Source organism: Bos mutus, chromosome 9, assembly GCF_027580195.1.
Source record: "Bos mutus isolate GX-2022 chromosome 9, NWIPB_WYAK_1.1, whole genome shotgun sequence".
Classification (NCBI taxonomy): Eukaryota; Metazoa; Chordata; class Mammalia; order Artiodactyla; family Bovidae; genus Bos; species Bos mutus.
This window is the reverse complement of record NC_091625.1, coordinates 62,552,708-62,566,273: the sequence shown is the minus strand read 5'-3', so window position 1 is coordinate 62,566,273 and position 13,566 is coordinate 62,552,708. Positions and strand designations below refer to the sequence as shown.

The window sequence follows — 13,566 nt, the reverse complement described above, 5'->3', positions numbered from 1 at the left end:
TTAAAAAACAAAAACCCTCAAGCCAGAGTTTAAACTCTAGTCCTCTGTCTCCAGTAGACCAAAGTGACTTTAAAAAGACTTCACTTAGTTTTATAAAAGTCTTTTTAGTACTTATTGACCATGAGAGAACTCAGATGATTTTAAAAGATAAAAAAATTTAATAAGTTGACAAATCACTTAATAAAATGTAGACAATAAAATATAGATTCTGACACAGAATAATAGTCAATTCTATTCTAAATAGCAAGGCATATAAGAATAGATAACTAGAATTTAGTATTTTAAAAGCAATTTAATTAGAAATTACATTCTACATACAGGTGTTATTCCAAGAAGTTTCATTCCGTTGGCTAGGACTGAGCGGACAGCTCTGAAAAGGTGAAGTCTGGCCTACAAAATAAATCAAAGAATGATCAAAGGTCAATCCAATAACAGGCTAACTATAACTGAATAAGTAAAATTGCTTTTAGAAGTAATTCTAACATTCTTCTAAATTAAAGTAGGAACAATATCGCCAAGTGCCCGAGGGTTGGCTGTGAGCAAAGAAAGACAAATTCCTAGAATTTGTTTTAGGAAGACTGGTACTCAAGGGTGGTGGGATGGGAGTGACAGAAACACCATGAAGTACAGCTTCAGATGAGAGGAACTAATCACTCTATCACCTGATGCAGGAAAATATTTTGTCATATGTTGGAAAGTAACGTTGATTGTTACAGCCTAATTCCAGTTACTGCCTGAGTGTATAAGTACACTGCTGTAGTCTGACAACAGGATGCTATTTTAGGAACATTTACAAGACTGACTCAGTAATAACAGTCTGAGGATGCTAGAGATGACAGTGAGCAACTGGATACGACATACCCCGGCCACCTCAGGAGGACTGTTTCTGACGTGCAGTGTTCTGTGTGCCACCGCAGCGAGGTGACTGGAACGGGAAGAGAGAAATCAGGATCAGAACCACAGGAGTTTCCTATGTGACATATAAGCTTGATGTCTAATCTCACTCCCTCAATTTAGACAAGTCAAAGCCCAGAGCCACTGAAGAGTATTTCCAAAGTTGAATGGATGAGATTGAATTCACTGCTTGTCGCTAACTGGCAAAGTGAAACACATGAAACTCCTGTTTTAGATTTTTGGTCCTGGTTCTACTACTAGGGCTTCCCTGGTAGCTCAGATAGTAAAGAATCTGCAATGCAGGATACCTAGGTAAGATCCCTGGGTCGGGAAGATCCCCTGGAGGAGGGAATGGCTATCCACTCCAGTATTCTTGCCTGGAGAATCCCATGGACAGAGGAACCTGCTGGGCTACAGTCCATGGGGTCACAAAGAGTCATACACGACTGAGCAACTAACACTAACACTACTATTAATAGTAATGGATGGTATTATAATTTTGTTGTCCTTTAAAGTTATGATTTCACTGTTTTATAAGTACAGGGATTATTTTTTAATAATTAGCTTTCCTTTATTTAGGCATCCCTCAGGATGAGATGTAACACAGCCTGGCCTGTCTCCTCTGTATCGTGAGGTGGTGGTTTAAGACTAGTTATCAACCCACTCTGCACACACTGGCCACTCTTAAAATATTTTTTCTGTTTAGGTTATGGCAGCAAGAAGAATACTCTGCCATAGAAATGATGCTTACGACATTGGTTCCAATGACTGTGACAATAAAGATTTTCTGGCTTCTTCATTTCTATATGTCTAAGTGAAAATTAAAAGGAAACAAAAATCTATAAATCTGGGGAAGACAGGTAAAAAGCATGATCAAGAAAAAAGTCCAAGTAAATCTCTGATTTCAACAAATCTTGAGTAAAAGCAAATACTTCCTTTCTTAAATAGCTTTATGAGAAGCTACAACTTTGTTGCTCTAAGACTCAACCTCTATTCAGAGTTTCTAAAGCAGCCACTGCAAAACTTCTATCAAAGTGTTACCTACTCGCTTTCCAATTCATCCTCTACCCTCTATCAGACTGACTTTCCTGTGCCTCTGCTTAAATCTTTTTTTATGGGCCTCACTGTCCTGAACATAGGCCGGAATGCTTCAGTGCACAACAAAAAGGCCACGCATTTGTTCCTCATTCTCCCAGAGCTGCGTTTGTAGTTCCCTGTATGTGTCACCTTCTTGCCCAGCTGGGGCTTTTCCCTCCGCTGCCACCTTGTTTCTCCTGGCTTACATCTACTCCCCTCCTCTGAGAAGTCCTCTCTGATCCCTCAAGGCTGGGCTGAGAGCCCTAACCTCGGCCCTCATGTCCACTCTATCCTAACACGCACTCTACTGTGACCATCCATGATGGAGCTATTGGTTCCCGTTCAGTGGACGACAGTGACAGGACCTTCAATCACTGAGTGAATGAACATTAACTGCTAACTGCAAAGATGAAGCGAGAAGTCCTGTAACTTAAAGTGTGTAATTTTTTAGGCTGACGGATTTGTCTATGGGAAACCTTTAGAAAGAAAGGTCCTTTGTTATATCAGGTCTCAAATACTTAATGCCTGAAAATAGCAAGTTTATAAAGTACCTTAGAGTTAGAAGGTAGCTGACAATGTGCCTGGGCTGAAGGTCTTGAGATGACCTATAAAGTACCTCGTCGAACCTAAAAGAAAGATGAGAGGAGTGGCTGGCAGGGGAAGGCTGGGCATGTATTACCCTCCGCTAAGATGCTAAGACAAAGATGGTGAAAGGTTGACTTGATATCATTAACGGTATTAGACATATGAAAAACCACCTTGTGTAAATTTGAAGGTGAAGGCACATTTTTCTTTCTTACAAATTCCTCCATGGCACGTACTTTCTAAATTATCTTAAAATCCTGTAGGCCTAGCCTAAAGCAAGGACTTAAATCATAGCTGTTAAATGTACACAGTCTCCAGCCATGTTTAGGAACATAATCGAGCAGTCTATTCACTGCCAAGAAAACCAGGTTGGCTTATTTTTTCCTCAAAAGTAAGCCAAATGTAAGTAAACTAACCCCTCTTCCCAGGAAAGAACCACAGACCACTGTGTGGCAATCAGAAAATGCCCTTGTTGCTAAGCATCCACATCCCTTCCAGACATTCTGGAGATTAGTCAGTCTCTCCTGACAAGTATGGCTTCACTGATAATTCTGGTGAGAGCTCAGAAGTATGGTCTCCTGCCCAGTGTATTTGAGGCTGCCCTGAAGCCAAGAGGCAAATGAAAGGCTTATGGTCTCAGGGAAGGTGCACAAAGGCAGGGATTTTCCTCCACTTATCACAGAGGGTGAGAAGATGATTGTTTCTGAAACTTAAAAGGTTACGCTTTTACTAGGCTTTACATTCTCACACTTTGATCTGAAGGATGTTAGGCATCTGGGCTAATTTAATGGTGATACTGTTTTTAAAGCCTCAGGATCAGCCGTGAGCATGCCCTCTGTCTGCTCTCAAAGGGTAGGCATTCACTTTTTGGTCACATCTTTGGAGAAGTGCTGTCTACAGTCACTGGTCTGTTCACCTCAGTGGTCAGCAAATGAGAACAGTCCCTTCACGGGGAAGCAGCAGACTGGATCTTGTTAGGACACCATACCTGAGAAGATGCTGGAGAATGGAAACAGATTGTGGCTCCTGTAAGCAGGCGGTGTTGAAGTCATTGAGATAACCGCATCCAAAAGTCTCTTCCAGACTGTTGTCAAGTTTAAACACAACAAAGAATTAAGCAAGTCAGCTGGGCTACGAATAGTTGCAAATAAGGAACATCTTCCCAGCATGCATACCCTCACCCTCCTTAATCTGTTCTAGACTTGGAAGCTAACAGCATTTGACTCGATGCCTCAATTTTTCCTAAATCTGTTTCTTCATCTGAAAATGGAGTATATTCCTTGGCGGGATTATTCTGAGTGCTAAATAAGGTAATACACAGAAAAGCATTGTTATACAGGTACGCAATAAATAAACGTTCAAAAACGCCCTCAAGATCAAACATAATAGGAGGTCCACCAGACTTCACCTAGCTTTGAATGTTAGATGTTGGAGAAGTGCAGAAAACAGAGCCTTTGGTCTTCGAATCACTCCACCCAGGCCTCACCCTGAGAAGGCCAGAGCCGTCCTGTATTTCCCTGCAGCCCCTTGTCACCTGTGGAGGCGGGCGTGTGTGTACTGCAGGAAGACGCCCGTGTCCCCGCGGCTCTGGAAAACACGATCCCAGCTGAACTGATAGTCAGACAGCAGGAAACCTCTGAAGTCCTAAAGCGACAGGAAATCTTCAGTGTGAGGAGTTGTTGCAGCACCAAATCAAAGGCCCTCCCTCCCAGGAAGCAGTTTTCACAGACCTGAATGATGAGGGCTGCAAGTCCCACCTGCTCTGCTGTCTCCTCGGGATTCTCCAGCTCTTTGGTCGCTGAAACAGACAAAGGTAGCTACTTTCACCTTGCGTGAAACTGTACAAAACCCAGGATTGAAGTGGAGATGTGTTGTGTGTGCTAAGTTGCTTCAGTTGTGTCCAACTCTTTGCAACCCTGTGACTGTAGCCTGTCCATGCGATTCTCCAGGCAAGAATACTGGGGTGGGTAGCCATTCCCTTCTCCAGGGGATCTTCCCAACCCAGGGATTAAACCTCTGTCTCTTATATTGGCAGGCGGTTCTTTCCCACTAGCGCCACCTGGGGAAACCTGCCCAAACGTATGTGGACAGCATCAGGAACAAACAGGTGCACAGTGGGTACTTTACTTGCCTATTTGGGCGGACTTAACTTTGCTAATGATGTTTCCCAAGCCTTCATTAAAAGGGAAGAGACATGATTTTCCTTACAAATATCCCATATAAGACAGTAGACTTCTTTACTTCTGTTACTTCTTTTTCCAAGGGTGAAGCTTACACAAAGCCATGAGGACTTGTGACTCGCTTCAATTATGGAATACAGGAACTCTGCATAACCAGTCCAGCTGTGGAGTGACGATGCTGGAGCTGCCTGGGCAAAGAGGCTCAGGGTGTATCGATTCACGTTATTGGACCAAGCCACAGCCAAGTAGCAAGCACCAAACCCTAGCACCCTGAATTAGTGAAGCTATTTTTGACAAGGTTAGTGAAAGTTCCAAGGAGGGATGGTCAGAATAAATCACACTGCACAAGAAGTCCAGCAAAACTAAGAGTGGACGTAAGTTATGCCTGTAACAAAACAATGAATTTACTCTTAATAGAAGCCATGTTCTGTAGCATCCTCAATCGAATCTCATTTAGAACATCTTCCAGAAAAGTAACATCTCCTCTCCGAGTTTTCATTCCCTGCACTACCCCAAAGGGCACGTGCTGGCACCTGAAATGGAACAGCAGGCATTTAGTTCCCTGAAAACTGAAAAGGAGCTGCTGATCAAAGCAAGTAACAAGACACTTACAGAGAACAGTTTGAACTTTTAACTCCTGTGATTAATAAAAAGTGAAACATGCTGTGATGTGTTGTGTGCCACAGAAGACGTTAAACACACAACCTCACTTCATAGTCACAGGATATGATTAGACTGTTAGTTGCCTTTATGAAAAAAAGGAGATGAGAATTAAGCATTTTGAAAATCAAGCCATTGAGAGCAGTCATCTAATAAAACCATTTATTAAATGTTTAGACAACAGAAATTAATATAACCCTGCAAAACTAAGTGCAAAGAACAAATGTTTTTCCACACTAACAGCTTGAAACAAGAAAGTAAAGTCTGAATGAAAATCTTTATCAACCTGGTACATTTTTGGACATGGCTGACCTAGCAACAGCTGAATGCTCTTGAGAAGGCAATTTAGAATCACACAGACTGTACCTTTCTGCCCAGTCATATCCCATGATCTGCAGCATCTGGAACACTTGCTGAAAATGCTTTTTTTGCCCTTTATCTGTCTTGAGAAAAAAAAGTGTATTTAAATAAAAGAACAGTGATAAGTTAAATCTACAGTGTTGTTGTTTAGCTGCTAAGTTGTGTCCAACTCTTTGCAGCCCTATGTACTGTAGCCTACCATGGTCCTCGGTCCATGGGATTTCCCAGGCAAGAATACTGGAGTAGGTTGCCATTTCCTTCTCCAGTTGATCTTCCAGACCTAAGGGATCAAACCCACGTCTCTGGCATTGGCAGGTGGATTCTTTACAACTGAGTCACCAGGGGAGCCCATTGAATCTACAATACATTGGACATAAATCATATTAAAATATTTGAGTTTTGACAGACTAGAGTCCTTATCAATGGATCAGTTTTAAATAAACATATGAAGAGGATGCCACTGGAAGAATGTCTAAGCAGAGTGCTCTACAAGAGCAGGAGGAGCTGCAGCACTGCACTGAGTATTATACCCAAATTACTCCTTTCTCAGCTATTGTGACCTTTATCTCCAAGAAGGCCAGAACTAAGCACTAAAAAGATATTTAATAGCAATTTTTCCCCCTTAGGAGAAAGGAAGGTTTCACATGGAAAGAAAGGAAGGGAAGAGGAGACTAGAATATTACTCAGCATAAAAGGAATAAACCACTGACATATGCAAGTTTGGGTGGATCTCAAGGGCATTCATTATACTGAGTGAAAAGAGCCAATCTCAAAAGGTTACCTAGTGTGAATCCATTTATGGAACATTCTCAAAGTGACAAAATTATATGATGAAGAACAGGGCAGTGGCTGCCAGGGATGAGGGTTGGGGGAAGGCATAATTACTAAGTGGTTGCCATAAACGAAGTTGTTTTGTGATGGCACAGTTCTGTATTATGAATGTGGTGAAGGTTACCTGAACATACATGTGATAAAATTTCATAACCATCCCCCCATCCTTCCACAATCCAGGCCCTAACACCAGTGTCTATAAATATTGGTGAAATTTAATTAGGGTCTCTACCAATGTTAGTTTCCTGGTATCTTTAAGGAAGACTAAAAGTAATATGCTGCTGCTGCTGCTAAGTCGCTTCAGTTGTGTCTGACTGTGTGACCCCATAGACGTCAGCCCACCAGGCTCCCCCGTCCCTGGGATTCTCCAGGCAAGAACACTGGAGTGGATTGCCATGTCCTTCTCCAATGCATGAAAGTGAAAAGGGAAAGTGAAGTCGCTCAGTCGTGTCCAACTCTTAGCGACTCCATGGACTCCAGCCCACCAGGCTCCTCCATCCATGGGATTTTCCAGGCAAGAGTACTGCAGTGGGGTGCCACTGCCTTCTCCAGAAGGTAATATGGAAACTGTACTATTCTGAAACTTGTGAGTCCTAAAATATTTAAAGTAAAAAGTTATTTTTAAAAAATGCATTATGACACATACATATTCATTACACATAACCATTCTTTTGTGTAATTTTCTTTTAATATGAAGCAATGTGAACTCTTTCATTTTTAAAGTTTTTTTTAAACATAGTGGTTGCCACCGTAAATACACTTACCACTGAATTCTTTCTATAGTTTGACAAATTATTTTTGCATAGTTTTTCAACAAGGCTTTCAGTTTCTATCTTTGCAGTTTTCATGAGGCAGGCATCATAACCTTTTGTTTTTTACTGTGATTACTTACCACATAGATCATTTTATCAAAATTATACTTTTCCATTCGATCTATAGCAGCTGCAAGATCTCTGAAAAAAAAATGGCCGTAGATTAAGTTACTATGCAGATCTGGGTAATAATTTGTTTCACCTATTTAATAGTAATGAAAGTTTTCTAATTAAGAGCTACTGTTATTCCTCAGCCTCAGGTATAGGCCCCATGCTTCTATAATCCCAATACCATGCTTAGCTACAAAGCAATTAATAACACAATCAGCTTTGGGAAAAGAATTATGAAAGTGCTGTGAAAAGATAAAAAATAAATAAAAGCTCTGGGACAAGTAGTGATAATAACTAAATAGCTCTAGGCAAAGCGTTTCTAGGTAAATGCTTTATGATTTGTTAAGCCTTTACTGTGAAGAATCGCCCTCCTATCACTGTTCTGCAATATGCTTTCCTAAAGAACTTATTTAAAGCATAGGTGATACAACACCTGAACAGGTATCTTCTAGCCACTCTTCCAAAGCCTTGGATCACTCATAAGCAATATTTTCTAAAGTATTTGAAAAATACCATAAATTCTTTGACTAAAATTCTACTTATCTCTGGTTAAGTATCCAGTTTGCACACAGTATGAAATATTAAGAGTAACAAACTCATAAACTATGAAATTTTAAGTAAACATTATTTAAATATTGAACTTAAAAATTATTTTAATTACCTTATGGGGAATACAGTCAATAACTAAGTAGTATCTTATACGGTGACATATTGTACCTAGACTTACCATGGTGATCATTTTGAATATATAGAAAAACAAAATCACTTACACTGCTGTGAACTGGGAACTAACAGTGTAGTAGGTCAATTACAATTAAAAAAACAAACTCACAGAAAAAGAGATCAGATTTGCAGAATTTCAGAGGGAAGGGATGGGGGAGTAGAATTGGGTAATGGTAGTCAAAAGGTATAAACTCACAGGTAAAAGATAAATTTAAGAACTAGGGATATAATGTACAAAATGGGAAATTCACACTGCCATATTTTACATAATGAAGTTGTTAAGAGAGTAAATCCTAACAGTTCTTATCACAAGGAAAAAAATTTTCCTATTTCTTTAGTTTTGTTATCTACATGAAATGATGGATGTTCACTAAGTCTACTCTGATAAACATTTCATGATATATATAAGTAAGTCATTAGGCTGTATACCTTAAACTTACACAGCGGTGTATGCCAATTGTATCTCAGTAAACTGCAAGAAAAAAAATTAAAGATATTTTTGCTTAACACTACATGATGCTGGAAGAATCATTTTGTACTCACCTCATGCTCCTGATAAAATAGAGCATGCATCCTGAATGGAGGTAAAAACTGTCTTGTGAGGGGCCAAAAAAAATACTTACATATGTATAAAACACATATGTATATAATCCAGACAAATATGTGGTGTTAAAATTTCAAGAGGGTGGGCACAAAGAAAAATATGGCTAAAAAGGCTCTTGAGAAGGGTTATAATAAAAGATGGTTGTAAAACAGTGATATAGATTATCCCCAAAATGAAGTCATAAATATACACCTCCATTATATTTTTCTATTTGACTCAAGGACAAAAATAAAGAGAAACTTTTTGATCCAATGAAAAAAAGAGATGAATGTAAGAAAAAGTCCTAGGCTGAGTTTGTAGAATTTGGATTTGAAAGCTGAAAGAAATGCCAGGTCATTTAGTTCAGGTCTCTTTTCACCAAGTAGGGAATCATGGCCCAGAGAAGTTAAGTGATTGATGATTACGGTCTCAGAACAAAAATTCAGGTCTCTAGTCTCACTCTGTGCTCTTGTTGGTATCATCCTGTACTTTCGTTTGTCTGTTACAACAATTCCTTTAACTCACATGCACACACATAGTTTTATTCTATAAGGAAACCATCAAGGGGCAGAAACAACTGAAATTAGAGCAAGGTGAAAAATCAAACATTTCTACATCTGGCAAAAAGATAGTTATTCTCCCAAAGAAAAAGTGGAAAGTACAGGTATTAAGATAAATACACAGAAAAATCTGGACCTAATGATAGCTCTGCAAAAGATATCAGATAAGAATAGTTACAGAGTCTCCATTCTGAGTGGACACATTTCTTTCTTTTTTATTTGATAGTGGACTTGCAATACTGTATTAGTTTCAGATGTACAGCATAGGAATTCATATTCGTGAAGAATATAGTCCAGATGAGTGGAGAAACAACTCCAGAAAGAATGAAGAGACGGAGCCAAAGCAAAAACAACACCCAGTCGTGGATGTGACTGGTGATGGAAGTAAGGTCTGATGCTGTAAAGAGCAATATTGTATAGGAACCTGGAATGTTAGGTCCATGAATCAAGGCAAACTGGAAGTGGTCAAACAGGAGATGGCAAGAGTGAATGTCGACATTTTAGGAATCAGTGAACTAAAACGGACTGGAATGGGTGAATTTAACTCAGATGACCATTATATCTACTACGGTGGGCAGGAATCCCTTAGAAGAAATGGAGTAGCCATCACAGTCAACAAAAGAGCCCGAAATGCAGTACTTGGATGCAATATCAAAAATGACAGAATGATCTCTGTTCATTTCCATGGCAAACCATTCAATATCACAGTAATCCAAGTCTCTGCCCTGACCAGAAATGCTGAAGAAGCTGAAGTTGAATGGTTCTATGAAGACCTACAAGACCGATTAGAAGTAACACCCAAAAAAAGATATCCTTTTCATTATAGGGGACTGGATGCAAAAGTAGGAAGTCAAGAAACATCTGGCAAATTTGGCCTTGGAATACGGAATGAAGCAGGGCAAAGGCTAACAGAGTTTTGCCGAGAGAATGCACTGGTCATAGCAAATACCCTCTTCCAACAACACAAGAGAAGACTCTACACATGGACATCACCAGATGGTCAACACCGAAATCAGATTGATTATACTCTTTGCAGCCAAAGATGGAGAAACTCTATACAGTCAACAAAACAAGACCAGGAGCTGACTGTAGCTCAGATCATGAACTCCTTATTGCCAAATTCAGACTTAAATTGAAGAAAGTAGGGAAAACCACTAGGTCATCCAGGTATGACCTAAATCAAATCCTTTACAATTATACAGTGGAAGTGAGAAATAGAATTAACGGACTGAAGCTGATAGAGTGCCTGATGAACTATGGACAGATGTTCATGACATTGTACAGGAGATAGGGAGCAAGACCATCCCCAAGAAAAAGAAATGCAAAAAAGCAAAATGGCTGTCTGAGGAGGCCTTACAAATAGCTGTGAAAAGAAGAGAAGCGAAAAGGAAAGATATACCCATTTGAATGAAGAATTCCAAAGAATACCAAGGAGAGATAAGCCTTCCTCAGTGATCAGTGCAAAGAAATAGAGGAAAACGAAGAATGGGAAAGACTAGAGATCTCTGGGGAACATTTCATGCAAGGATAGGCTCAATACAGGACAGAAATGGTATGGACCTACGAGAAGCAGAAGATATTAAGAAGAGGTGGCAAGAATACACAGAAGAACTGTACAAAAAAGATCTTCATGACCCAGATAATCACAATGGTGTGATCACTCACCTAGAGTCAGACATCCTGGAATGTGAAGTAAAGTGGGCCTTAGGAAGCATCACAATGAACAAAGCTAGTGGAGGTGATGGAATTCCAGTTGAGCTATTTCAAATCCTAAAAGATGATGCTGTGAAAGTGCTGCACTCAATATGCCAGCAAATTTGGAAAACTCAGCAGTGGCCACAGACTGGGAAAGGTCAGTTTTCATTCCAATCCCAAAGAAAGGCAATGCCAAAGAATGCTCAAACTACCACACAATTTCACTCATCTCACATGCTAGTAAAGTAATGCTTAAAATTCTCCAAGCCAGGCTTCAACAATACATGAACTGTGAATTTCCAGATGTACAAGCTGGTTTTAGAAAAGGCAGAGGAACCAGAGACCAAATTGCCAACATCTGCTGGGTCATCGAAAAAGCAAGAGAGTTCCAGAAAAACATCTACTTCTGCTTTATTGACTATGCCAAAGCCTTTGATTGTGTGGATCACATAACTGTGGAAAATTCTGAAAGAAATGTGAATACCAGACCACCTGACCTAACTCTTGAGAAATTGGTATGCAAGTCAGGAAGCAACAGTTAGAACTGGAAATGAGCAACAGGTTGGTTCCAAATTGGGAAAGGAGTACGTCAAGGCTGTGTATTGTCACCCTGCTTATTTAACTTATATGCAGAGTACATCATAAGAAATGCTGGGCTGGATGAAGCACAAGCTGGATCAAGATTGCTGGGAGAAATATCAATAACCTCAGATATGCAGATGACACCACCCTTATGGCAGAAAGTGAAGAAGAACTAAAAGCCTCTTGATGAAACTGAAAGAGGAGAGTGAAAAAGTTGGCTTAAAACTCAACATTCAGAAAACGAAGATCATGGCATCTGGTCCCATTACTTCATGGGAAATAGATGGGGAAACAGTGGAAACAGTGGCTGACTTTATTTTGGGGGGCTCCAAAATCACTGCAGATGGTGACTGCAGCCATGAAATTAAAAGACACTTACTCACTGGAAGAAAAGTTATGATCAACCTAGACAGCACATTAAAAAGCAGAGACATTACTTTGCCAACAAAGGTTGGTCTAGTCAAGGCTATGGTTTTTCCAGTAGTCATGTATGGATGTGAGAGTTGGACTGTAAAGAAAGCTAGTGCCGAAGAAATGATGCTTTTGAACTGTGGTGTTGGAGAAGACTCTTGAGAGTCCCTTGGACAGCAAGGAGTCCAACCAGTCCATCCTAAAGGAAATCAGTCCTGAATAGTCATTGGAAGGACTGATGTTGAAGTTGAAACTCCAATACTTTGTCTATCTGATGCAAAGAGCTGACTCATTTGATAGGATCCTGATGCTGGGAAAGATTGAGGGTAGGAGGAGAAGGGGATGACAGAGGATGAGATGGTTGGATGGCATCACTGACTCAATGGACATGAGTTTGAGTAAACTCCGGGAGTTGGTGATGGAAGGGAGGCCTGGCATGCTGCAGTCCATGGGGTCTCATAGAGTTGGACATGACTGAGCAACTTAACTGAACTGATAGGTTATTACAAGATAACAGATTTAATTCCCTATTGCTTATGAGTAAACACATTTCTTATAACAACTACTCAAAGGTTTATTTAATCTGTCCAGCAATAATTGGCTAGCATAAAAAAAAAAATTTCTACTATATATCTTTGTATCTAGAAAAAGAAATGTACCTCTTAGATATATAGGTGCCTAAGTCCAATTATATGGAATTGATAAAAGGAAATGCCAAAAAGTAACAGAAAGTAAGAATTTTCTAAGGGACAGTAAGGTATTGGATGGTTGTTTACAGTTGTCTGGGGAAAAAATGATGGTAGTTAACAACAACAACTATATGCTATAGAAGTGGTTTGTCATCTAAGACTCTAGGATGGGAGACACGAGAACCTTCTGCCAGCAGCGCTCGATTCTGGCTGTCTTTTGCTTGTGTGGTTTTTTTTACTGTCCTGTCTTCTCCTTGCTATTAGCTTTGTCTCAGAAATAAGGGTGCTTGATAAACCTGTGCTGTACTTAGTTACTCAGTCACATCTATCCGACTCTTTGCGACCCCATGGACGGTAGCCTGCCAGGCTCTTCTGTCTATGGGGATTCTCCAGGATAGAATACTGGAGTGGGTTGCCATGCCCTCCTCCAAGGGATCTTCCCGACCCAGGGACTGAACCCAGGTCTCCAGCATTGCAGGCAGATTCTTTACCCTCTGAGCCACCAGGGAAGCCTGGTAAATAAAGACTGCTCCTTTCCATAGGGTTTGGTCATGGAGACAGATGACAGAATACAAGCGACATGGCCTGCTTCCCCCATGGCCTATTTTACCATAAATCAGAATGAGGACTGGCACTCATGTACCTGTTAGATGATCTTTACAGAGTGAGGATACCACTGAGCCAACATGAGCTCCTTATAGCATACATACTCTGGCAATGTGCAAATATAAAATATTTATAGTTGGCAACAAGGTATTTCAATTTTATAGTCTGTAGAACAGTGTATTCATCTCTGGAAGTCTTATGATGTTT

General features: G+C 40.1%; 1 protein-coding gene across 6 annotated transcripts in view; it reads right to left on the bottom strand.

Moving 5' to 3' along the window:
* RARS2 (arginyl-tRNA synthetase 2, mitochondrial) overlaps positions 1–13,566 on the bottom strand; it is a 90,351-nt gene that overhangs the window by 17,807 nt on the left and 58,978 nt on the right. For 4 of the 6 annotated variants that reach the window (XM_070376620.1, XM_070376621.1, XM_070376619.1 and 1 more), the window contains 9 exons: positions 7,480–7,540; positions 5,763–5,839; positions 5,145–5,269; positions 4,287–4,354; positions 4,091–4,200; positions 3,545–3,640; positions 2,523–2,597; positions 862–925; positions 319–390 (listed from right to left, as the gene is read on the bottom strand). In XM_070376620.1, the coding sequence (XP_070232721.1) occupies positions 319–390; positions 862–925; positions 2,523–2,597; positions 3,545–3,640; positions 4,091–4,200; positions 4,287–4,354; positions 5,145–5,269; positions 5,763–5,839; positions 7,480–7,540 (748 nt within the window). Of the gene's footprint in view, positions 1–138; positions 391–861; positions 926–2,522; positions 2,598–3,544; positions 3,641–4,090; positions 4,201–4,286; positions 4,355–5,144; positions 5,270–5,762; positions 5,840–7,479; positions 7,541–13,566 lie in introns of those variants that run through there. The other 2 variants (XM_070376618.1, XM_070376617.1) reach the window with 2 other exon arrangements.